This window comes from Panthera onca, chromosome D1, assembly GCF_046562875.1.
Source record: "Panthera onca isolate mPanOnc1 chromosome D1, mPanOnc1 haplotype 2, whole genome shotgun sequence".
NCBI classification, from domain to species: domain Eukaryota; kingdom Metazoa; phylum Chordata; class Mammalia; order Carnivora; family Felidae; genus Panthera; species Panthera onca.
The window spans coordinates 51,930,835-51,958,075 of NC_138348.1; the positions used below are offsets into that span (position 1 = coordinate 51,930,835).

Consider the following 27,241-nt stretch of genomic DNA (forward strand, 5'->3'; position numbering starts at 1 on the left):
AGCAGGGTTCACTACTCCAACCATTGTAGTCCTGACCTGTGACCGAACTCAGTCTGCCTATGGTGTTTCCCAGACCTCTGTCACTGCTTCTCACTGGTCTCTCTCTCCCAGGGTTGCCTATCAAAAGCAGGGGCTTAATTCTTACTAACATATTTATTCCTAAAGACTGTCATTGCAAGCATGATCTACTGCTTGCTGGTGCTCTACCTTTAGCAAAGCAAACTTTGTGTTGTTGTTTTTTTCAATCAACAAGTTTGTATCGGGCACTTTCACGTTCTAGGTTCTTTTGTGCTTAATACTTGTTATTAAAACTAAGAACTAAAATATGTGTGGTAACCAGTTGTGGATAGATGTAAGATTACATTTACTTTTTTATTCAAAACTGTATGCTCCAATCTAAACATACTCATCCTTCTCATAACCCTCACATCCCTTTCCAGGGTGAGGCAGGCTTGCAGTGAACATCCTAGATTGTTTTCATTATAGCAACTTCAGCAGAAGGTTCTTGCAACACTTCCCCCCAAAGGATAAAATCAACAATAGTAATATTCCCACAATCAAGGTAAACCATGTCAGAAGGTATGTATTGAGAGTGCTGATCGAGGTCCTGAAGAATTTCAGAAACTGCCCTCCTGTATTCTTACCTACCAATTTTAAATGGTCTCAAATTCTGATGGAAGAAATCACTTCTCCATTAATTGCTTTGTGATTTTATTCATACTGATCATTTCTTGTCAAGATGTGGCTTTCAGGTAAAATGGAAGATTTCTTTGTCTCATCTATCAGAGAAACTTGTGAGATTGTTATTGGTAACATTTGGGGTGGCTCGCTCACCCCATAGTATTAACTAGAGTAATTCATTAACTAAGGGCAGTATTAACTAGAGGTGTGTGGGTCAATAGGGTAGCCATTTGCCACATGTGGCTGTTAAGCTCTTGAAATGTGAGTTGTGTGACTGAGGACTTAATTTTAATTATTTTTATAAAAATTTTTTAATGTTTGTTTATTTTGGAGAGACAGAGAGAGACAGAGCAGGAGCAGGGGAGTGACAGAAAGAGGGAGACACAGAATCCGAAGCAGGATCCAAGCTCTGAACTGTCAGCACAGAGCCATATGTGGGGTTAGAACCCACAAACTGTGAGATCATGACCCAAGCTGAAGTCGGATGCCTAACTGACTGAGCCACCCAGATGCTCCCCTAATTTTAATTTTTAATTGTAGTTAAAATTAAAATTTAAACAGCCACATTTGGCTAGTAGCTACCATAACTGGACAGTGCTGGTTAGAGAAATCCTTAGACAGATTTAGGAAAATCGGTTTTGGATCACACTGCTTGTATTAGGTTTTACCAAGCAACACTCTAATCTGACTTCCTGAGGATCCTTCACCTCCTAGCTTAATTGCAAAGAGCAGTTTCCATTCTTCCTTTGAGGATTTACACTGGAATTTTACAACATTTATAAGTATAAGCAGCATCCAGACATTGTAGTTTTCTATCTCTATAAACTTTCCTATTCTAGTTGGAGCCATATAAGTATATGGTTTCCTCCATATATTGTACAAATTTTCCAGTTGCAGAAGTATAGATCAGTATATATCTATCTTTCCCTTTTCCTTCCTTCCTTCCTTCCTTCCTTCCTTCCTTCCTTCCTTCCTTCCTCTTGCCCACTACCATACCCTTCCTTCTTTCCTTCCTTCCCTTCTTTCTCGCTCTCTTTTTTAACATAAATCTCTAGCCCACATCAGGAGGACAGCTCCACCCCCCTCCTATATTCCCCCACCTAATGAACTTCCAAGCAAACTAACTTTTGGCTGAATTTCATGCCTCTAAAACCAGCTCCTCCTCTTCCCCTTAGTCTCTTTCCTTGGTCCAGGCCCTGAAGCAGCCCTGTGTACTCCTATGGAGCAGGAGTGCCTTGCTTATTGGTCTCTGGCCCATTCATTGTGTGGCTTAGATGCACCTTGATGACAGCAAGGATGTCTTAAATGTTGTGTCCTGACTGTGTCAATTAATACATCTTTCATCTAACTCTTCACAATAAGGAGAAGTCATAATTAATCTGCAGCTTCCACAAACAGACAAATTGACTAGCTTGGGGCAGTAGACTGATTTTGTATAGTATATTATCTCCATGAGATTCAGTGGATTACTGTGATACCATCACATTTGGGACTTGATACCACAAAGCTGGGATCCCAGCCTCAAGGATCATGCCATCTGTCACAGGGACCATTCTCACTCCTGGATTAAATGGGTAAATTTGCAGACCTATGAAAACATTGTTACTTTTTTTTAGAGCCTCTCAACTGCCATACCTGGCTGGTTTAGTGAATGGATTATTATTCATATGGTCTGGTTCTGAGAGTTTTCTCTTCTGCTTTTAAAATTCACTGAATCCACACAGGCTAAGAAATATTCAGTAGGGTACTTTGTGTTTGCAGTATTGCTAAACTATGCCAAATGCCTTAAAGTAGGATGGGATGGCACAGCCAAAGCTGCTCTTTGGTAGGATAAAGTTCACTTCTCCCACTTCCCTAGTTGAATTGATTAGCAGCTATGTCTTTTTAAGACACCAGACAAATGATAGTTATTTTTCAAACAAAATCTCACAACTAAACACCATCCAGCTAATGTAGTGCTAAATCTTATGAGTCCAGGGGCACCTGGGTGGCTCAGTTGGTTAAGTGTTCGACTTGAGCTCAGGTCATGATCTCATGGTTCATGAGTTTGAGCCCTGCTTCATGAGTTTGAGCCCCGCATCGGGCTCTGTGCTGTAGCTCAGTGCCTGGAGCCTGCTTTGGAGAGCCTCCCTCTCTCTCTGCCCCTCCCCTGCTCTCTCTCTCTCTCTCTCTTAATCTCTCTCTCTCTCAAAAATAAACATAAAGAAAAAATCTTATGAGTGCGATTATTTCTCAGTTGTGATAGACACTGGGTAGTACATAATGACTTCTGGTACTTCTTGGGTCCAGCCTGAGATATACAGGGGGCTCTTTGTACTAAGATGAATGTGGTTTCAGGACTCTAGCTTGTACAGTTTCCTGTTTGTCGCCACTGGTCTGGAATTGCTGCCCATGGCACTGTGGTCAAGCCTGTCTTCTGTGCTCCATTCTATCTCTCAGTCTAGAGGGCTGCCCTGTGAGAGGTAGGGCACACCATTTCCTAGTGATCCGCCCTCTCCTTTATTATTATTTCGTCCTGGGTCAAAGGCTATAGTTGAGAAATGCCATATTAGCTTAAGGCAGAGGGCTGCAGTGGTTTTGATGGTGGTTATCTGCCCAAGAATGCCTCCCCCCAACTTAGAGCCCACTGAGTTCCTCAGATTACAGAAGGAGGTTCAATAGAGTCTATTCAGTAAGTGCTTCCAGGCTTTTGACCTTTTGGAAGGTCCTAGGACATTTTTGTAGGAAGAGCTCAATTCCCACATGCTGATAGTTGGTTCCAATAGCAATAATTACATACTCTAAAACTGGGCTCCTGCCAATCTCGGTTTCATCTCAGGTGCATGATGCTCTAATGTGCCCAGTGTCCCTCGGCCGAAACATCTATCCATGACATATTGATTAACTTCATTGTTAAAATTGTTTTTTCGGGGCACCTGGGTGGCTCAGTCGGTTAAGCGGCCGACTTCGGCTCAGGTCATGATCTCACGGTCCGTGGGTTCGAGCCCCACGTCGGGCTCTGTGCTCACAGCTCAGAGCCTGGAGTCTGCTTCAGATTCTGTGTCTCCCTCTCTCTGACCCTCCCCCGTTCATGCTCTGTCTCTCTCTGTCTCAAAAATAAATAAACGTTAAAAAAAAAATTGTTTTTTCCTCCTCTAATCCTTTTGGTGGGTGTCTATATGAGTAATGGTTTCCTAGGGCTGCCATAACCAATTACCACAAATTTAGTGGCTTAAAAAATAGATATTTATTCTCTCCCAGTTCTAGAGGGTGGAAGTAGGAATCAGTGTTGATAGAGGTACACATGGCCGGAGGTTCTGAGGGAGAATCCATTCTATGCCTGTCTCTTAGCTTCTGGCAGCTGCTGGTGATCCTTGGTGTTCCTTGTCTTGTGGCTGCTCTCCAATTGCTGTCTCAATCTGTATATCATCTCTTTTTTTTTTTTCTGTGTCTCTGTGTTTTCTCCTTTTCTTACATGGGCACCGTTCATTGAATTTAGGACTTATTTTATTTTAAATTAAAAAAAAATGTTTATGTATTTGGAGGGGGGGAGGAGCAGAGAGGGGGAGAGAGAGAATCCCAAGCGGGCTCCATTGTCAGCACAGAGCCTGACATGGGGCTTGATCTCAAGAACCTGTGAGATCATGACCTCAGCCAAAATCAAGAGGCAAATGCCTAAACAACTGAGCCACCCAGGCACCTCTAGGACCCATTTTAAAACTGGAATGATCCTATCTCAATATCTTTAATGTAATTACATCTGCAAAGACTCTATTACCAAATAAGGTCACATTCACAGGTATCAGGGGTTAGAACTTGGACATATATTTTTTGGGACAATATTCAACTCACTAAAAATACGAGATACAAAAATAGTGGTTTGATTTAATAGTATGTCTGAATTTTATAAAAAGCATCCTCAAGCCTTTTGGTCATAATTTACCATTTTAGGATCTTCCATCCAGTTGGTGATTTTGATTTCTGGAGTCAATTTGGATTCTTAACTTCCTGTTGCCCCAAACTTCTAGCTCTCTTAATTGCCAGTGGCACAGAGCTCCCTCATTGTGTGGAATGGCCTTACCCCTTCCGTAGACAGGATGTTTATGACAAAAGGTGGAAGGTAGTGCCTGTCCACTGAGGCTCATTCCCTGTTAAATGCATGGTTCTGCCTGTGTTGTACACTGTTACTTTTGATTCAAGGGTAAAGTCCCTGGAGGATACCCAGTTTGTTTGGGCAGCTGAAGGTAAGGTTCCAGGTCAATTAACTCACATAGCCATTCCTCATCCTTTCTTGGACATTCCACCCCCCACCCCCACCCATTTAATAATCAAAGACTGACAGCCTGTATTGCTACGTGAGACAGAGAGTTCCAGTTTACAAAATAACTCAGCAACCTCTGGTGAATCTCTCCACTAGCTTCTAGTGGTAAGCCAGCAACTGTTTTTCAAAAACAGCATAATTCTCAGAGGCTGGAAACATTGTCTTAGCCTAAAACCCTAAATATTTCTGCTATATTTTTCATACTAGGGTCTGCCTACCCACCCCCCTACCCAAAACATTTTATGAGAGAGGCAGAAATCACATAGACCTCAAGTCTTATCTTTCTTTCCAACTTATGGGACCCAAGGGCTAGAGCTGACCAGACTGTGCCTTGTAACTTGGCCAGGGCTGGTCACTGAAGCTCCTCTGAACCCTGTCCAAAGTATGTGTCCTTTTGGATAACCCAAGATATGGAGTAAGAATTCCAAGGTGGAGCATATGCTGACTCTAAAACCCAAAGTTAATGGAACCTGAAGACTCCTTGTAGAAAATAGACAATTAAATTAACAGTTGCCCAAATATAATGGATCTTGCAAAAATTAATGGAATGCTTCACTACCTGTCATAGGCTTAAGTACCACTACTTCTTAATCCCTGTCTTCTGGATTCCTTGTAGTGGGTCCCGAGACCTGATGGCACATAATCATCCCCTTAGGTATAATATTAAGAACTGCAGTGCTTCTGCCACTTTTGTTTCATGGGATCTTTTCAACATCACCTGACCAGTGAGAAAAGAAGAGAGAAACAAGGATGCAGAATGATACCACCTAAGGCATTTGTAACCTAGTCTGTCCCTTTTAGTGGTTTCCTTTGCCCTCCTCTGATTTAAAGTAAAGGGAACATCCAACTATTCTTTTTGTTTAATGTTTATTTATTTTTGAGAGAGAGAGAGAGAGAGAGAGAGAGAGAGAACGAACAGGGGAGGTGCAGAGGGAGAGGAGGACAGAGAAAATGAAGCAGGCTCCATGCTGACAGCAGAGAGCCTGATGCAGGGCTTGAACTCATGAACTGTGAGATCATGACCTGAGCCAAAGTTGGATGCTTAACCAACTGAACCACCCAGGTGCCCCTCCAACTATTTTTGATACTGGCAGAGACAGAGGGCCATCCTTGAGCAGATCTTTGTTAGGCAGACATATTCCAGGCAGATTTAACCCAGATGAAAGGTGTAGTGGCTTTTTTTCTTTTTTTAACAAAGCCAAATCCTTCCTCATGGTATGACAAATTCTAGGACAGGGATGGACCAGTGTAGAAAAGGAACCCTTAACAAGTAGAGTAGGCAATACCTTTGTTTTGGTTTTTTAAAGCATGTGTTTGCTCCACCACCATAGCATTCCATTCATTTTTGCAAGATCCATTATTTCTGGGCAACTGTTAATTGAAAGGTCTATGTCCTAAAGGGAGTCTTCATGTTCTATTAACTTTTCCTACAGAGAATTTCATACTTCTACAGAATGGAGAAGGCCATTGAGGGGGCAACCTATGTAAGGGAATACTGTGATACTATGGTGATTAATTAATAGATACATTAGTTTCCCAGGGTTACCAAGGTAAATTACCACAGACTGTGGCCTAAAACAACAGAACTTTATTCTCTCACAGTTTTGGAGGCTGGAAGTCTGAAATCAGAGTGTTGCTGGGCCATGCTCCCTCCAAAACTTCTAGGGAAGAACCTTTCCATGCCTCTTTCAGCTTCTGGTCATTTCAGGCCTTCCTTAGCTTCTGGCAGCATAATTCCAATCTCACTTCCATCATTGGATGGTGTTCTCCCTGTGTGCCTTATGTCCCCTTCTTATAAGGATACCAGTCATATTGGATTAAGGACCCATGCTTCTCTAGTATGATCTCATCTTAACTTGATTACATCTGCAAAGATCCTGTTTCCAAATAAGAACATATTCACGGGCATCAAAGGTTAGCACTTGAATATATATATATATATATATATATATATATATATATATATATATATACAATTTTTTTGGCGGGGGTGGGGGACACAATAAACCTACAACCAGTGGGTTTCTACTTTTAATGCCTACACCAAGAAGTTTGAGGGAGTGGGTAGCAGCCACACTCCAGAAATCTTTAAGACCAAGTTATACTGCCTTAGGGGGTATCGTTCTGCATTCTTGTTTTCTTTTTCCCTCATCTTAATTGGAAACTGCAATATGGCTTCTTCTTGGATACTCCATGATCAACATTGTAATACTGTAATTTCTGTCAATCTGGGCTTTGTTGACTCAGGGCATTCTTCTGGGTTGCCCCAAGTTTTTTTCTTTTTTTTTTTTAACCTACCTTTTGGGCTCCCATTTTTCAACACCAGCCAGTTCCTATGACTTTTATACTTAAGGTTTTAGAGAGACCAGTAGAATCATCAATGGCTTTATTCCTAAGTTTTAAGCTCCTTGTTCTACATATCCAGAGAGGGATTTAGCAGGCCTTTGAAAAATACCTACCCATGTAGTCTTGCTTCCAAATGCTTTTGACTCCCTTAGCATTGCTCAAGGCTGGTGATTCTCTCATATGCTTCCTCTGGTAGCATTTTGATTGACTAATTCTGGCAGTGCTGAGATTTTTAAAACAGATATCCACTTTTCTTCCCATACCATCCATGTTTCTAGGGAAGCTCAAGAAGTGGGCCTAATTTGTCAAAAGGTAATTATCAGCTCTCTGATCACTGATGGGTGAAGGAATTCAGGCTAAAGCCTACCAATGCATGATACTTTCCTAGCTATAGAATTTGGTTCTGAAATGGCCATGTAACCCAGTGGAAGGCAAGTAGATTCTGGGTGGCTTCTGGGAAATAGATGTCCTAAATTGTAAGATGGTCCCTTTTTTTCTCTTGACGGTGTGCATAGATATGAGGCCTGAAACTGCTGTAGCCACCTTGTGCCTAGCTTGGGAATGAAGCTGACACTTGTAGGGGGGAACAACTGAGAGATCTGTAGAGAACTAGATTTGAAACTGTGACGGATCCACAATTAATCATCACTCTATGGTAGTGTTTTTCAATTATGTTTAGATTGGATTTCTTGTTTTTAGGAACTGAATTGGGTTTTCTGTTCCCTTAGTTTGAAAGCGTTTTATCTGGCATATCCTGATGGGTTTCTTTGAGCAAATACAGGTCTAATGGAAGAAATGGTGATTCCCATCAGGCTCCCAAGGGAGTCCATTTCCTCTGTGCTAAGCAGAGGACTCAGGCTCCATAACCTCATATCTGTAGAAGTCAGTCATCAGCTTAGCACCCCCCAGAAATCTGGCAATAGATGCCATCCTTTGCAGTACTTCTGTGTCAGACCATGGATTTTTTCCATGTAACGATGCTAAGTAATACAGTTTCTTCCACAATTGTTATCAAGCACCCCTCATAGATTGGGTGAGGAGAGGAATAGAGTTTCCCAGGATCAATGGATTGCTTGGATTCCTGAGCCTACACTCAGTTTACCAAGTACTGTTAAAGACAAGACGGGATTTTCCAAACAGATGACAGTAACAATTCATAATCCACAGTAAGTGGATCCTCTGTGTGCACTCTCTCCTGCTCTACAGCAGCAGTTTCAAATCTTCTTCACTCTCTGCAGATATTCTCACCAATTTCTAGAAAAAGTAAAAAAAAAAAAAAAAAAATCAGGCAGGAGCCACAACCAACCTCCATGAAAACAAAGACATACCAGCACCTGCTCTAACCCTTTGTTTTTTAATGTGTATTGATTTTGAGAGAGAGAGCGAGCAAGAGCAGGGGAGGAGTAGAGAGAGAGAATCCTGAACAGGCTCTGTACTGTCAGTGCACAGTCGTACCCACAGGGGCTTGATCCCACCAACTGTGAGATCATGGCCTGAGCAGAAATCAGGAGTCAGTGGCTTAAGGGACTGAGCCACACAGGAGCCCCTACCCTAACCCTTTTAAGGGTTTCAGAGGAAGAAGAGGTGTCTTGTCTGCCCTCCAAGCTTAGGGTGTAAGAGCTAGGTGTCCCGGGGCTTTACCCTTGAAACTCAAAGAAAGGGAGGTAAGAGAACTAGAAGAAAGAAAACAGGGTAATGCTACCCAACAGTAAGAGCTAGAGAAGCAGTAAAGGAGGCCTGTGGCTAAACCCTGGCGATGACTACTATTAGGAAAATACCAGAGGATGCCCCGCCTGCTGGTGCGCTTTGAGCAGCCTGTGCGGTCGTAAAGCCAGGCCTCCAACCTAAATGGTCTGGCGTCTGAGTCTGTAGGTTAGCTTCCCAGGGTGTCCCTGCCTACCGCTCCCAGCCCGAGGGCACAAATACAATCCTCAGAAGCGAGGGAGGCCGAAGGCGGTGGCTGTGGAAGCCCCTCAGGTTATCCTTGTGCCTCTCTTACATAGTTTCTTTGCCCACTCGATGTGCACAACAAAATTTTCCATGGCTCACCCTTTGCGGTGGTGAAAGTACATTCCAGAAAGAGACACACCAGCGAACTGGGCCCGAGGAGGGGAACTCAAACTTACAGGGAGCAAATTTGGGGAAGGGGGGCGGATACTAAGCCAACCTGCTGCCCTGCGGGGGCTACCGGGGCGGGGCAGCAGAAGGGGGAGCGCTTACGAAGAACCCCGCCGCCGCCATCCCGCGCCCCCCCTCCCCGTCCTGCCCCCCCAACCCCCACCCCACGCCTCCCGGGACGGCCCGCTCCGCCTGCCTGAGTCACGGCTGGAGCTGGGGAGGAGCCGGGAAAGGAGGCCCCAGCCCAGAGTGCAGCCAGCGGCCGCAGGGAGACCAGGCAGAGAGGCCGGAGATCATGGGGGAGAGCGCGCTGGAGCCGGGGCCTGTGCCCGCAGCGCCGGCGAGGGGCCCGGTGCACGCCGTGACGGTGGTGACGCTGCTGGAGAAGCTGGCCACCATGCTGGAGGCGCTGCGGGAGCGGCAGGGGGGCCTGGCTCGGAGGCAGGGAGGCCTGGCGGGCTCTGTGCGCCGCATCCAGAGCGGCCTGGGGGCGCTGAGCCGCAGCCACGACACCACGAGCAACACGCTGGCACAGCTGCTGGCCAAGGCGGAGCGCGTGGGCTCGCACGCGGACGCCGCCCAGGAGCGCGCCGTGCGCCGCGCCGCCCAGGTGCAGCGGCTGGAGGCCAACCACGGGCTGCTGGTGGCGCGCGGGAAGCTCCACGTCTTGCTCTTCAAGGTCAGTGACCACAGGCGTCCCCCACCTCCCGGCCACCATCTGGGCCAACCCCACCCCCCACCCCCCTTACCCGGCCGCCTACCACACCCGCATTCCTGACCCCATCCGGTGGAACGGACTTGCAGAGCCGCACCCACTTCCCACCACGCTGCCCCATCCCTCAGAGCCTGAACGCAGCCTGGCCAACCAGGGTCGGCCAGCTCGAGCTCAGGCCACGTACACCGAATTTGCTCCAAGTCCCAGCCCATCCCTGAATGGAAATAACGGTGGCGGAAGTGCATCCTGCGACCGTTCCCTGCCTCCGATTCTTGCCCCTGCGACCACCAGCCTGCTTAAGCGGGTCCCACCTAATTTCCAAACTTTTGCAGTTTGCCAGTAGCTCCCCCCTCTCCACCCCTGCCCCCTGCTCTCCCACGCCTGCCTTTTCTATGCCTCTTGGGCCCGCCCCAAGGGTGGGGCGGTTCCCCGGTGTAATTGAGGAGTGAGGCTCAGGCTGCTGCGGGGTAGGGGACTGCCTGGGTCAGAGCTGTGTTCATCACATGCAGGAGGAGGCTGAAATCCCAGCCAGCGCCTTCCAGAAGGCGCCAGAGCCCTTAGGCCCGGCAGACCAGCCCCAGCCTGGCCCAGAGCAGCCGGAGGCCGAAGTTGAGGAGAGCTCAGACGAGGAGCCTGTGGAGTCCAGGGCCCGGCGGCTTCGGCGCAGCGGGTTGCAGAAGGTACAGAGCCTGCGAAGGGCCCTCTCTGGTCGGAAAGGCCCCGCAGCACCAACGCCCACGCCAGTCAAGCCACCTCGCCTAGGCCCTGGCCGGAGGGCTGATGGCCAACCAGAAGCCCGGCCTGCCCTGGAGCCCAAGTTGGAGCCAGAACCTCCACAGGACACCGAGGAAGATCCCGGGAAATCTGGGGCTGCTGAACCCGCGGTGCTCCAAGTAGAGAGTGCAGCCTGAGGGCTGGTGCTGTCTGCTTCTCTTGTGCCTATGCCTAGTCCCCAAATAAATCTCCCTCTCCCAATGCAGCATTCACGCCCAAATAAGGAGTGAATCCTGCACCCATAGCCCAGCTCTGGCCTTCCCTTCCCAGTGCCTTCAGTTTAGCCTGCATCCTCTAAAAGAGAAGCAGCTGCCCACACCTGCTTGCGCTCCCCTTCAATAAAAGTAATGTCACCTAATCCAGACTCCATGTGAAGGGGTGGGAGGAAAAGGCTTGGAGGAGTAAGACAAATGTCGGAACCTGGAATGTGCCTTCAATTTCAACCAGATCATTGTATCATTTCTCAGGTTCCCACTGAGTCTTGGGCACATAGAAAAAACCTGCTGGCCATTTGCTTCTTGAGCACTTTACTTGTGGAGAGGCATCCAGTACAGTCTCTTGCTGTAGGTGCTCAATAAATGTCAACAAGTGGTTTTCCTTTTAGTTTCTTCTTCCTTTTCCATCTCTTAAAAGTTGGGCTTTCCGCTCTTCTCAGCCTTCTCATTCTGGGTTGTCCTCTGTGAACAGACTGACTCCCAGGCCTTTGCCACCAGCCATACACACTCCAAGACCACTGTCCTGAGCCGCAATTGAAATGTACCTCAAGTCAATGTGTCCAAAGGAAGCAATCTATCTTTTAATTAAATTCAATTTCAATTTAGTATTTATTGAGCACTTAGTATGTATCATTCAAAATGGCATCTCCTCTTGCGTTTTCTTTACCAATGAATGTCACCACCATCCACACAGAAACCTGGGAGTCCTCCCTGGAGGACTCCCTCTCTCTCTCAATCCTCTCCCCCATGGAAACAGTTACCTCTGCAGTCTGACCACTTTTTGAATACCCATGGCCACTGCTCTGTTTTAGGCCTTATCTTTCACCTGACCATTATTTGAACTGCCAATCTGATCCCATCATCCTCCTGCTTCAGACCCTCAGTGGCTCTTCATCACCTTCAGAATAAAGTCTGAGTTCTTGAATATTCCTTCAGCATCTTTAATACAACTTTTTGTGATCTGGTTCCTGCCCATTTTTGTAGCCTCATCTTTTGTCGCTTCTCCTCATTCTATTGAATTACACTGAGCTGTGTGCTCTCATTCTCATCTCTAACTCTCCTGCAAAACTCAGCAAGGCACCCCTGTTTCAGGGTCAGGTGCTTCTCTTCCTTGCTCCCAAAGCACCTCCTCTACACCGCAGTGCTACCTGTCTGGATTGTGATTGATTGCAGTTACTCTCCCCATCCCATCCCACTACACTGTGGCTCCTCTGCTGTAGGGATTGTTTTATTCATTTCTGTATTCCCCATGCCAGATACCATGCCTGGCCCACAGTAGGCCCTCATGCAGCAAGAGCATCACAGAAGAAATGGGAAGTGTGAGGGGATTAGCTAGGGATAGGAGCATGGTTGTCAGCCCATTCAATCAGTTATTGTCATATGAAAACATTTTTGAGTACCTAATGTGTTTGTAGGCCCTGAGGCCTTTAGGGACTTCAGAGTTTAGGGAGATGCAAACATGATGATGTAAGTGTAGTGATTGTTATGTTATTTTGAGACAAAAGAGGGAAGGGATGCAACCTAACCTGAAGGAGGATAAGTGGGGGATGTTTAAGGCCATATTCTTGGAAAAGGTAAATAGCGAGATGGAAAACAGGAATGGTGTGTGGCAGTAGAGCTCAGTGGTTATAGTTTGGCTTCTTAGTTCCTTCATCTTTTTTTTTTTTTTTTTAAGTTTATTTTTGAGAGAGAGAGCGAGAGCAGGGAAGGGGCAGAGAGAGACGGGGTCAGGATATGAAGGAAACTGCTGACAGCAGAGAACCCGATGTGGGGCTCGAACTCACGAACGGTGAGATCATGACCTGAGCTGAAGTTAGATGCTCAACCAACTGAGCTACCCAGGCGCCCCTCTTCATCTATTAAATGGGCAAATGATAGCCTCTATTGGGCTGTTGTGAGGATTAAGTTACGTAAGTATCTAGCACAAGTGCCTGGAGGAGAGTTTGTTTTAGGTGTATAATTCGTTCACCCAGTTATTCAACAAATATTTACTGAACTTGGAATTTCTGCCAGACCCTGTTTTAAGAGCTGGGGATACAGTGGCACATGAGAAAGACAGGATCCCTGTCTTTGTGGAGAGTGTAGGGGGAGACAGGCAATAAACAAGCATACTATGAGACAGACAAAAACAAGCAAACGTATGTACTAGGTCTTTCTGGTTATGGGCCCTGAAGGAAAGAAAGAAGTAAGGATACAGATAATGACTGGGGTAGGGGAGTACTTTAGATGAGGAAGTCGGGGATTTAAATTTTAAAAAAAAAATCTTTAAAAAAAAAATTTTTTTTTTTATTTTTGAGAGAGAGAGAGAGCAGGGGAGGGGCAGAGAGAGAGGGACACACAGAATCCGAAGCAGGCTCCAGGCTCTGAGCTGTCAGAACACAGCCCGACATGGGGCTCCAGCTCACAAACCTTGAGATCATGACCTAAGCCGAAGTCAGATGTTTAACCAACTGAATTACCCAGGTGCCCCAAGGAAGTTGGGGATTTAAAATGGGAGCAGAATTCACTAGTGACTTACAACTTTTTTTCTGATGAATTCAGTTAGAAGAGTCTAAGCTCCCACTGACTATGACTGGCGGGAAGTCTATTATCAGTCACTTTAGGGCTCCTCTCCTTTCTTAGGTTGTACAGTTATACCAGGAGGTTCACACCATTTCCTGGTCTCTCAGACCTTGGATGCCTCTGCTGCTATTGCTTCTCACGGCCACACGATGCCGCTGTTGGGGTACCAGTGTCCTGGTTGTTGTGTCAACAACCCAGAGGTTTCCTGTCCAGCTCTGTACCTAGAATCCGGGGTCCTTCCATAGAGGCTGGCTCTGCTGTAGCTCCATTTCCTTTGGAGAAATTCAGGACTCGTTCTGCAGGCTTCCAAGCCTTAGTATGCAGACTGTATCAGCTTCCCGGCAGCCACTCCTTTTAAGGTTCTGCCATCACAGAGGGGCTGGTCTGAGTAGGCTCATTTCTCTATCCCCAAGGAAAAACAAATTCTTGTTCTTTTTCCAAATCCTTGGAAACCTACCCAGTTTCCCTCTTTCAACTCGTAGACAAATCAAGAGCCCAGCTGCACATTTCTTACATAAAATGTCTTGATAGTTCACGGGGAAGCACATGAAGGCTCAGAGAGCCTGCACTCTGACCTTAGGAACCTAAAGCCTCAGCTAACTTGGATGTGTGTGTGTGCTACTTTTTATTCCTTCCTGGTGCTTCTACAGCAGAAGTGATAAAAATCAGTTAAAACAAAACTAACTTATTTTCTTAATAGTTCTCTTTGTTACATTTTGTTCTTCATCATTACCACTATTGCTGTTGTTATTAATATAAACTAAAGGGAGTGGAGACTGACACAGAGTACCAACTTGTCATCCAACATATGTGGCATTTAGGTGGCTGCTTTAAGCAATGGGGAGGCACACTGGTGGATTACCAAAATTCAGAGTTTGGTTCTCAGTTCTTCAGATGAGAAGCACAATTTATTATGTGTTCCAACGTGATTAGGCTGAGAGAGACTGATCTGCAATAACTGAACTTAGAAAACACTGGTTTACCTTGAGTGCTGGATTCATTACTTTTTGTGAGAAATCCAACTGCTAAGTGAAGTAGAACAGTCTAACTAGCTAGTCAGAACCTTTTCCATCCTGCAACATGGGAAGCCAAAGTAAGATCTTAAAGTGTAAGGAGATAGAATTGTAGAAATGGGATGAAGAAAATCAATAGGATTATCAAACCTGGTATGACCATTTTCTGCTGTGATATTCCTCCTACATGGATAAGAATATGTACATTCCTGGCAGGAAATTTCTTCCCCTGTTAAGTACTGGAGATCCTTTTGACTTTCCTTTATTGAGACTTGAATCATATAACCTTATCATTGAAGGGAATCCAAAAGCCATACAACCCACCTGCATTTCCATCACAACATCCACTACCATTTTTTTACCTATCCTTAGCTGGCCTGTGCTTGAAAAAGGCGGGTGACAAGGAGTTCACTACCTCTCAGGCAACTGTGTTTTTGGGCAACTTTGGTTGATAGGAAACTTCTTTATACTGAGATCAACATCTGTCTTTATGATTTCTCATATGTGGCAGTTGGCCACAAACAAATAAAGAAACAAAATTTCTTTATTTCTATGATGTGTGTGTCCTTGGAGTCCAGCTTCAGTGGGCCACACAGGACTGACTCATCTAAAACATCCTTTACATCATCTTCCTCGGGTGAAACACTGCTGGTTTATTCAGCCATTCGTTGTGATCTATTATCAATCTTGGTCATTCTTTTTTGGATTGTTTTCATTTACCCATATCCATTTGGAATAGGGATGTGCCAAGGTGCATAGAAAAAAGTATGGCTTTCATAGTCAAAGACATGGGAGCTTCATTGCTGGTGAATGATAATTTCCTTTTTTCGGCTTTCCTATGAGGATTAAATAAGATTTTTTACTTGCCCATTCATTCATTTTATATTTGTTGTGCTAGGTGATGGAGATGGATGGTATAGTATGTGGATCGGGATATAATAGAACTGTAATAGAGCGCTCATAGAACTGGCAGTTATAATAAAGTTTTAAATAAATGCTATGATGCTAGAAGTATAAGTTGCTATGGGAGCACACAAATGCAGCCTCTAACCTAGCAGGGGTGGTAGTAATTACAGAGGAAGTTCTCCTGAGGAGAAATGATCTTCCCTCCAACCTGATTTCTATTTCTTTTTTGTCCTATTGAATTAATTATATAAGTTTCTCAAGTGACTTTTTAGAAGGACCTGAGATATAGTAAAAAAAAAAAAAGTATACTTATCTCAGTATCTCATAGGAAACACTAAATGCAACATATCTCAAACTGTGCTCATCTTTTCTCAGAAGTCAAGATTCTCTTCTGCATTTACTTTAGAAAGTGTTAGAACCAAAGACCTGACCCTTTGCCCCCACCCCAGCCCACCCCAATCCTTACATCCAATGAGTCACCAAGTCCTATAGATTCTTTATTAAGAATTCTTGTGAACTTTTCTCTCACAAATAACTAATAAATTTGGACCATTATGGAAACTTGAGAAGAAACCCTGTGCCATAGGAAGGCAGAGCTGAGAAATGGAGAGACACTGAATATCACACTTTGCTTGTGGGCAAAATGGAGTTAATAGCACTGTCTACTTTGTGAGTTTGTGAGTTTGTGAGTTAAGTGAGTGGATATATGTAAAATGCTCAGGATGGTGCCAGGCATGTGAGAGTTTAATGTTTGTGGTTGTTTGCTTATGCTCACTTGTTCCCTAAATTTAGTCAGGCAGGAACTCAGCACTTGCCACAGACATTTTCATTTATGTGAGCTAATAAACATACTTTTTGTTTAATCCCAGTTTTGCCTTTGTGTGTGTGTGTGTGTATTTGGTTTTCCCCTGAAAATGAAAGATTCCTAATAGACATAGCTCCATTGACACTGGAACCAACATGGAAGGCAAGGGCAACATCTTATTGTTCGTTGTTATCTCCAGCATCTAGCGCAGTGCCTGGCACAGAGTAGGCATTCACTGAATATTTGGAGGATATGCAAATTTATTCCAGTGAGGTGCTGGGAACACAAGGATGAACAAGAACCTGCCTGGAGGAGTTGGCTCATGGATGAGCCCTGTTTATTGTTCTTTGGAACTCTGTTGTTTCCTCTCAGGGTCAATTAAGGCATAGTAGAGACAATGGCTGGGGCCCACAATCCTTTCTGGGCCGTGAGAGTGTTAATTTTTATGATCAGAAGAAAAAAAAATGAACTTTTAGGTAAAAAAGTGTTTTAATATGTAATGTTAATGTATTGGCCTTTACCTTTATACCAACATAATTGTAAAATATAATTTTTTTAATGGATGAAGGAGTCCATGAGGGCAAAAGTGCCTAGAGCCCATGGAAGCCACAAGGCAGTCTTGCTTCCTTGGTCTTTTGTCTTCTTTCTCCTTGGAGTTTTCAGGAATTTTTTTTTTTTTTCCTCTCACACTCATTCTCACATACTCAGTCCCTTAGTTTGATTCTAGCTTTCTCTTTTTTTATGTTCTTTGGCTATTGTTTAGAATTACCCTCAGAGGTGCCTGGGTGACTCAGTGGGTTAAGCATCCTTAAGTATCTGACTTTGGCTCAGGTTATAACCTCACAGTTTGTGAGTTCGAGCCCCACAGTTCCTGATGAGTTCAGAGACATTCAGGGTTGTTGGGCTCTGCTTTGGATTCTCTGTCTCCCTCTCTCTCTCTGCCCCTCCCCTGCACTCTCTCTCTCTCTCTCTCTCTCTCTCAAAAACAAATAAATAAGCATTAAAAAAACAATTAACCTCAATTATTTTTTTATTAAAAATGCAGTAGGTTCACTATATGTCATTATTTATTTTTATTTTTGTTTTTTTTTTTCTTAAAGATTTGTTTTAAATAATCTCTAGACCCAGTGTAGGGCTGGAACTCCCAACCCCAAAATCAAGAGTTGCATGCTCCACCAACTGAGCCAGCTGCCCCTTGTCCTTTTCTTGTTTTTAAAGAGAGAATTTGTTTTACTTATTAAATTTTAATTCCAGTATAATTAACATCCAATGTTTTCTTTTCAGGGGTACAATATAATGATTCAACAATTCTATGCATTACTCAGTGATCATGATATGTGCACTCTTAATTCCCCCTCACCTATTTCACCCATGCCCCCTCTCCCAACCTCTCCTCTGATAATTACCGAAGTTCTCCATGGTTAAAAGTCTTGTTTTTTAGTTTTATTCTTTTTAGCTTCCTTTGTTTGTTTGTTTTGTTTCTTAAATTCCACATATGAGTGAAATCATATGGTATTTGTCTTTCTCTGGGGCTCCTGGTTGGTTTAGTCAGATAAACATCCGACTCTTGATTTCAGCTCAGGTCATGGTCTCATGGTTGCGTTCATGAGTTTGAGCCCTTCACTGGGTTTCCCACCGACAGACGGAGCCTGCTTGGGATTCTCTCTCTCTCTCTCTCTCTCTCTCTCTCTCTCTCTCTCTCTGCCTCTCCCCTTCTTGCACTCTCTGTCTCTATCAAAATAAAATTAAAAAAAAGGAAAAAAGATATTTGTCTCTGACCGATTTATTTCACTTAGCATTATACTCTCTAGTTCTACCCATGTTGTTGCAAATGGCAAGATTTAATTCTTTTTTATTGGCTGAGTAATATTACATTATATATACATACATACACACACACTACCTCTTCTTTTTCCATTCATCAGCTGAGGGACATTTGGGTTGCTTCCATTCTTAGCTGTTGTAAATAATGCTGCTATAAATATAGGGGTGCATGTACCCCTTAGTGTTTTTGTATTTTTGGGGTAAATACCAAAGTAGTGTGATTATTGGATGGTAGGGTAGTTCTTTTTTTAACTTTTTGAGGAACTGCCATACTGTTTTCCACAGTGACTGCACCAGTTTGCATTCCCACTAAAAGTGCACTAGGATTCCTTTTTCTCCATATCGTTGCCAACACTTGTGTCCTTTATATGCTTTCTTCATTCATGTAGCCATATCCATGCTGCCTCAGGCCCTCAACCACCAGCCTATGTTCAGCTCTGCAAGCTTTATTCCTATTAGAATGAAACCACTACTTTAAGGAAGCTCCTTGGGCCAGCAGCCTACAGACTCTATTCTCATTGCTATAAACTAAATTTTGTGTATTCTGCACCTCAGGATGTGCCCATTCATCTTGGAGAAGTACGTTCTGCTGGTTCTGCACATGTTCATCTTCTGGGATTTGCGGCTGGGATCATCCTTGCTCTGATCTTCGCTGCTAGATCTTGTGGCTCTTACAAATTTCCTAGTTTCATTAAAGATGCAGAGTTTGCATTTATGTTCCTCTTTGCTGCTTTAAGATTTTTTCCAAGATGATAAGATGATGAGAAAAATACACAGGTAGAGCAAATATGGGGCCTGGTGTAGTAAGTATGTACCACTTCCTTCCCCCTGACAGTTTAGGAAACTTAAAAATTGATTTTATAGAATATAAGTCCAAAGAAGGTGTTAGAATCATCTGAACATAACACAAATACTCCTGAAAATTGAAGGAAACTGTAACCTCATCCAGAGGATTGCTAGGGAACATGAAGCCCAGAGTTACTAGTTACTCCAAAAGTTGGAGTACTAATTTCTCATACAGCATTCCCATATAATTAATGGAGACTAGTAATTAATAGATAATACATACAAAACTTATTGATGGAGTTTTCTCTAAAATTTCCTAGCCCTTACAATTTTGGGGGATTAAATTATAGACTTAATTTTTCCTTAGAGTCCTAATTTGAACCTGCATAATTTTTCATACATGTATTACACACACAACCTACATAGAGATTTTAAAACATTTCAGTAGTTGCTTTCATTGGATTCAGTTTCATGGAAAACCTTTGGAGACCTCTCTATAGCTATACACGCACATGTATACCCATATACATATGTATGAATACACACATATATACTTACATATCATATATATACACACACAAATACATATACAAACATACATATATGTCTACCTCAGAAAATATTTCATAAATATTTATTTAATTTCACTATATTTCATAGATTTCATAAATTTCCAAAACCAGTTAAGAATGTCAAGTTACAACTAAATTGATATAACATTAAAATGCAATCAAATCCATACTGAAAATTATTAGAGAAATAGTTACATTTCTGAAAACTTAAATAAGCAAGTTTGTGTAGAACAGTATCTGTAAGTCCACCTTATTTTCACAAACTCAATTCACAAAGGACATTTCACTTTTTATTTCATGATATCATTTACATTTAGTTCTCCCAAATATCAAGCCAGATGTTGTATAATTTTTTATATAAAAGCAGATAGAGAACATTTAGAAAACTTCAGTCATAAAAAATTTCAGGCACTTCAGTTTTGGCATAAATAATAACTGACTCTTTGTATGGATTAAAATATGTTCTTTTCATATCTTGCAAATGCATTTTCTATAATAATTTTCATAATTATGACAGAGATGAAGCATGTGGCCATCTTTAAGGGTTAAGGTTTATAATCTATTTCACCATTAAAGAAATACCCAAGTTGAAGAATAATACATCTTTTAGTTCTGTTATATGCTTTCACCACTATATCTTTGGGTTTAAAACAAAACATTTAGGATAAAAGTTACTAAAATTGGAATTGTGCAAGTTAACTTAAGAAACTTCATAAAGGAATTTCACTAAAGCAGGAGTTGTGATAGATTCCCTTCCCTTCTTGATTCTGAAGCAGCTCTCTCAAGGTAGAATTGTTAAGTGGTTCAAAAGACCCCCCTCCACCCTGTTTCTCCCTCTAGAATCTCTATATGGGAGAAATGTCTTGATAATTGTCTGGCTATATTTCATTTTAAGTACCTGTATTTTTCTCCCTGTATGTTGCTTAATTCAATCTATCAAGATCATACTTATCCCTGAAAGAAAAAAATCATTAAAAAATCATTCTGAAGAAAAGTCATGACTTTAGACATGATTTAACTCATAATGACATTTTACTTTCCTTAAATGGACTCCACCTTACTTACTTCAGTATACTTGAGAACTATAGATCATTCTGGAATACACAAAACTAATAGTTTTAAAAACTGTTTTGACAGGCAAATCACACATTTAGGTAGAACTGATAAGACTTATAATTTCTCAACTTCTCACATATATAAATCACACATTCATTCTGGTCAAGACACGCTCTTCAAAAAATAAGTTTCAGAAAGGAGTTTCTCATATTTATGAATGGAAATTTAATGTTCCCAATTAACTATTTTTAAACATTTGCTTAAAAGGCATCTATTTAAGCAAATGTATTTGGAAATGATGTCACATAATTTCAAGGTCAGAATACCCTCTCCTGTCCCCCACTCCTGTTACTCTCCTCCATGGACAGAGAGATTACGTATAGACATTCCAAATAAATAATTCAGAGTTCAAAAGCGTCAATTTACAATCAGCATAGACATAAGTACTCATAATTTCAATGTTTAGCTTGTTTCCAGTCTTTTCTTTGCCATTCCTTTAGAGAGGGTCAGTAAATTTGGAGACTATACATATCTCTACTATTATCCCCCCTCATGTTTAAAACCTTGACTTCTATCCAATTTCCTTTGCTAAGTTAAGATTCTTCATTATTTCAGATATTCTCTATTTTATTTATTTTTTTAAGTTTATTTATTTATTTGAGAGAGAGGAAAAAAGCTCGAGTGGGGGAGGGGCAGAGAGAGAGAGAGAGGGAGAGAGGGAGAGAGAGAGGGCAAGAGAGAATGGCAAGATGGCAAGCCAGCTCCATGCTCAGCACACAGCCTGATGCAGGGCTCGATCTCATGAGCATGAGATCATGACCTGAGCCAAAATCAAGAGTCGAATGCTTAATCAGCTGAGTCTCACAGACACCCCCAGATTCCTCTCTATTTTAAAGTTGACATATAGGGGCATTCTACATAAAGTAGGGAGTATTACTTCCTTGATTTGGTGGAATTTGTTTTTAAAACTTGCAGAACATTATGTGGATCTCAAGTAGTTGATGTGCCCAGGGATATGCAAGAAGATCAGAGGATAGAGACCTTAGCAGAAGGGAAAAAACCCAAATAGTATCCATTAAGGGTAGCTCTTAAAAGATCATAGCACCACCTGGCTATCATGCAAGAACAAGATCTGGTAATAGGAAATTCCTAATCCCTAAACGATGATGTAGACTCAACAGAGTCCATGATGAAAACTGTGGCAGGCATGGGATACATTTGTAGGGAGTGTGTGGAAACTGCTTCCCACCACCAAAGCAGCCCCCTTTTGGGTCAGTGGACAGATGAACTGCTTATATAGTGCATACTAATGGAAAGGACCCTCTGCATATCTACACAAAGATGTGCACTATGATTATTATTCAGTTACTGTTCTATGAGTTCTACCGTAGGTAATAAGAAAGAAAGAATAAATATGTGAAAAGATATCATTAATGGTAACTTAGAAAATGTAGAGTAATATAAATTGTGTGATTCCATTAAAAATATATATGTATAATATATATGTCATAGAAAACAATTTACTTTTTGATAGTGGGATGGGGAAATATACACTTGTATTTTTCATTTTTGATTCTTCGATTATTTGCACTTGTGAATATGTATGAATTTTGATAATAAAAAGTGGAAAATTTTACCATTCTACTTAATTCAGAAGTCCTTAGACTATAAATAACATAGCTCTATCTTTCCTTTTTTTTTTATTCTAGAGAGAGTGAGTGATGGGGGAGAGGGGCAAAGGGAAAGAGAGAGAGAGAGAGAGAGAGAGAGAGAGAGAGAGAAAGAATCTTAAGCAGGTTTCATGCTTAGTGAAGAACCCGATGCGGGACTCATTCCTATGACCTTGGGGTTATGACCTCAGTCAAAACCAAGAGTTGGACGTTCAACCCAGGTGCCCTGGTCACTTCATATAATCACTGTCAATTTTTTTTAATATTTCTTAATCAAACTGTATATATCTTTCACAGCAGAAGTATGAGCAGAAATTTTGAGTTAAGAATTCTGTAGCTTTTTTCTTTATATAAATTTTGGCTTTTATTCTTTCCTTTTTCTCTTGTAACTATAGGACTATGCATAGCCCAGGAAAATTCCATGATGAAGAATTAAGTAATCAGAATAGGAGATAATACCACAAAGAAAAATACAACATTCACAATAATGAAATTTCATGCAGCTATCAAAATTATGGTTTAAAATCATTTTAATTATATGAGAAAAATTTCAAAATACAATGGTTTGAAGTATGAGGAAACCAAATCATTTATGCAGTATGATCCCAGCTACATTTTATTTTTTTATTTTATTAAAAAAATTTTTTTTATCTTTATTTATTTTTGAGAGAGAGAGAGAGAGAGAGAGAGAGAGCGAGTGGAGGAGGAAGAGAGAGAGGGAGACACAGAATCTGAAGCAGGCTCCAGGCTCCGAGCTGTCAGCACAGAGCCCAATGTGGAGCTCAAACCCATGAACCGTGAGATCATAACCTGAGCTGAAGTCAGACCCTTAACCAACTGAGCCCCCCAGGCGCCCCCCAGCTACATTTTAAAATTAAAGTGTGCTGGGGCGCCTGGGTGCCTCAGTCGGTTAAGTGTCTGACCCTTGATTTTGGCTCAGGTCATATCTCATGATTTATGGGATCGAACCCTATGTGGGGCTCTGTACTGACAGCTGGAGCCTGCTTGGGATTCTCTGTCTCCCTCTCTCTATGCCCCTCTGCAACTTGTGCGTGCTTGTGCATGTACTCTCTCCCTCTCTCTCAAAATAAATAAATAAACTTAAAAAAGAAATTAAATTAAATTAAAATGTGCATAGGAGGAGGAAGACTAGATAAAAATGTTAACTGTGATGATAGGACAAATCACATGTTTTCTTCTTTATACTTTTTCCTTAGTTTCCGAATCAAATTATTTCTGAACAAGTAAAGGAAAAAGTACATATTTAAAACATGTTAAACAACAATAATAGACTCAAGTAAATAAACGTGGTCAGAAATGAGGATGGAATTTATGAGTGTGAAGTAAAGGTAGGAAGATAGAGGCAATTCTATGCTGAGAGGCTCTATTTAGTAAGAGGGCCTCATATGATTTATACAGAATGGGGTCTTGAGCCTGTACATTTGTTTTTCCAGCATCCAAATAAGGGGCTTTCAGATTGTGTTGAGAAGCCAAAAAAATGCAGAAGATAGATAATCTTTAGTTAGAGCCCTAGTCTCTGCAGGCAGCTGTCCCTCTCTTGACAGAGCTTCAGTAGTGGAGCGCTCCTGCAGGCATATCTCCATCTTGTCAGCACAGAGAAGAAAATAAAACTGCAGGCATCTGAGTTACTCATAGGGAACTAAAGCTAAATAAAGAGGAGACAGGGTGGAGGTGGGTGGTGATGGCATGGATCCTAAGCATGGCTTTCAAAGCATAAATACTTATGCTGCACAGACTATCTACAAACTGGGGATGTAATTGAACAGACAGCATGAAAAGACAGGAGTCTTCACTGGAGAAAAAATAAGACAAGATAGCCACACCCTGTATGATCACAAACCTCTTACATATACCACATTTAAAGCCGGGGTCTCAGAAAACAAGCTTGTCATCATCCACTCCATTTCCTTTTTTCTCCCTTACTTCTGTCATATTACTTAAACAAAGAGGCCATTAGACTGAGGTGGCTCTAATGCCCGGGTAGTCCACCTAAGCATACCAAACTCTAAGCCTGTAAATGCTTTGAGGTTGCAAAATTGAAACCTAAGGACATCCAGTCACAAACAGCCAACTAGGCTTTTTAAGCAAGAGCCAATCAATAATTTCCTTATCTTGCTTCTAGAGGCTCTCTATATAAGTCTTTACCTTGGCTCCTGTCATGGAGTTCTCCTAGTCACTTCTGATTTGGCACTATCCTGTTGGAATGGATAAATGCTTAAATAAACTTAAAAATTTTAATATGCTTCAGTTTTGTCTTTTAACACTTCTGTTAACCTTACCTCCATTGTCCCAATTCCCAATGCTCAAACATTTTGTCTCCTCTGCAAGCATCTCATATATATAATTGGTCAACAAATCTTGAAGGAGCTAGGTATGCAACATTTCACAAATCTAGTCTCATTTCTGTTACATTGCCATTATCCTCATTTAGAATCTTGTTTCTCATGTGGGCTCTTGAAAGCATCTCTTAGATATCCCTATTCAAATCTATGTCATATAATCAGTTGGTCAAAACACTTGATTCAATTCTTGATTTTCTCAAAAACTTGTGATCTCTTCTTCTTAGCCAAAGTTGCATTGTTGTGTGATACTTGTTATATTCTGTTTGTATAATTGTTCCATTCCCCACAATGCTGTTAATTTTTCGAGGGCAGGGATATATTGAATTTATCTTTCAGTCCTCCATAATGCTACATGTATTTAAAAGTCATAAAAATAGGGGTGCCTGGGTAGCTCAGTTGGTTAAGCATCTGACTCGTGGTTTTGGCTCATGTCATGATCTCAGGACTCATGAGTTTGAGCCCTGAATCTGGCTCTGTGCTGACATCGTGGAGCCTGTTTAGGATTCTCTGTCCCCCTCACTCTCTGCCCCTCCCCCACTCACGCTCTCTGTGTCTGTCTCAAAAATAAATAAACAAACATTTAAAAAGTCATAAAAATAATTGTTTCATGTAATAGTGGGCCTTTGGTATATAATTATTAACTTAGCTTCCCTATCCTCTTACCTCAATTCTAAGAAACTCCTCCTAAAAGCATGCCTTAAGTAAGAGAAATAAGGCTGATGCTTCCTCTTGGAACCATAAAAACTACATCCTGAGCACCTGTTTCCCCCCATATCCTCCATCAGTGGTGGAAATACATTAATGTGCAGTCCACCCAAGATACTGAGGTTAACAAAAGACTCTTAATGATAGAGAAAAAAGTGTGGGTTGACCATGGGAGGTGGGTAGGAGATGGGCTAGATGGGTGATGGGTACTAAGGAGGGCACTTGTTGTGATAAGCACTGGGTGTTGTATGTAAGTGATGAATCACTGAATTCTACTGAGACCAGTATTGCACTGTATGTTAACTGAAATTTAAATTTTAAAAGGGGGGGAAATCAACTTAAAAATACTGAATTATCATCCCTTTTCCATAATTGCCTGTTTGCTGGAAAGTGTTAGCACCTCTATCTCTGTTGGGGATTGATGTCCATGAAGTGTTTACTACTAGGCACAAGTAGATGCAGATCCTGCAATTTGATAGACCCAAGTTCTTTATTTTATTTATCTATTTTTTTAGAGAGAGAAAAAGAGAATAGAGAGAGTATGAGTGAGGGAGAGAGAGAGGGCAAGAGAGAGAGGGAGAGAGAGAGGAGGATCATAAGCAGGTTCCATGCTCAGTGTGGAGCCCCATGTGGGGCTCCATCCCATGACCCTGGGATCATGACCTGAGCTGAAATCAGGAGTTGGACACTCAACCAACTGAGTCAACCAGGCGTTGTGATAGACCCAAGTTCTTAACTGCACATAGTTCTGGACTGACTGCTATTATCCTGTCATTACCACGCAGGATGCTCTGCTTACTTTCCTATAAGCTCTTTGCCCTGCCACTAGGAATCTCTGTTCCTCACGTTCTCTTCCACTCTGCCGTTGCCGGTGGGCCAGGATTCTGCAATAGAGTTGAATCTCCCTGCTCTTGCTCCAGCCGTGGTTGGAGGTGCTCTCATTATGTCCCTGGAAGCTCATTCTTTCAAATATTCTTATTTTAGAAGGCATACCTGTGTTACAGGATTTTGCTGTTCTACCAAAAACTCAGTGCAACCTTTCTCTCAAGGGAAGGGCTGGGATCTGGATCTTTTCTCTAGATCAGTGGGTTGGGGGACTTAACAGAATACCTCAAATAGACTCATGGCTCTTTGACTTTCAAGTATATTACTCAGACAGACCATTATATGTATTAAACATTATGATAGTGTGTGTTTGGGGGGGGGGGTAGTTTGTTCTTCTTAGCCTTTGCTTTTAGCCACTAATATAGTCCCAGACTTCCAAGGTGTATAAGCAAGTAAGTATAGGATATTTAGTTATGACCATTCCTCCCCCCCCACCCCCCACCTTTTTTTTTCTTCCTGGAGGACAGACACAATAAGACCCATATGTTTGCCTAGTACTTTTCAGGTTATACTAATGAGAAGGAGTTGAATAGGAAAAATGGAGCTCTGATCTAGATGAAACAAAAGTCAAAGCTTTTTTGAAGATGGCAGAATACTAAAACATAAGGATAATAGAAATGCCTGAAAATGAAGAAGAGCTTCCAAAACAAGACAAGAAATCTCAATACCTATTGACAAAAGTAAAACATTAGTATAATAACAAATTAAAGAGCTTAACACCATCTACAAAGAACAAAGCTACAGAAGCCAAACCCTAGAGGGAATCTCTGCAGTGTGGTAGATGTTGAGTGGATGCATTTTCCAGCCACATAGAGACATTAAGGGGGCAGCCACATAGATCCAGCTAGAGTTATGTTCTAATTTACTGATCCCTATTTCCCCTGGTCACAACTGACCGGCCCAGGACGAAGCATTACATCCAAGCTAGGTCAATCACAGTCCTTT

At 42.2% G+C, this 27,241-nt stretch overlaps 1 protein-coding gene and 1 long non-coding RNA gene across 4 annotated transcripts in view; both read left to right on the forward strand.

The window, feature by feature from the left end:
• LOC132661377 (uncharacterized) overlaps window positions 1-27,241 on the forward strand; it is a 118,294-nt gene that overhangs the window by 41,883 nt on the left and 49,170 nt on the right. The window lies entirely within an intron of this gene.
• Window positions 9,629-17,406, forward strand: CAVIN3 (caveolae associated protein 3). Its single transcript, XM_060605856.3, has 2 exons — window positions 9,629-10,124; window positions 10,670-17,406. Exons 1-2 carry the CDS (start codon window positions 9,741-9,743, stop codon window positions 11,069-11,071), a joined length of 786 nt encoding a protein of 261 aa, XP_060461839.2. The 5' UTR covers window positions 9,629-9,740; the 3' UTR covers window positions 11,072-17,406.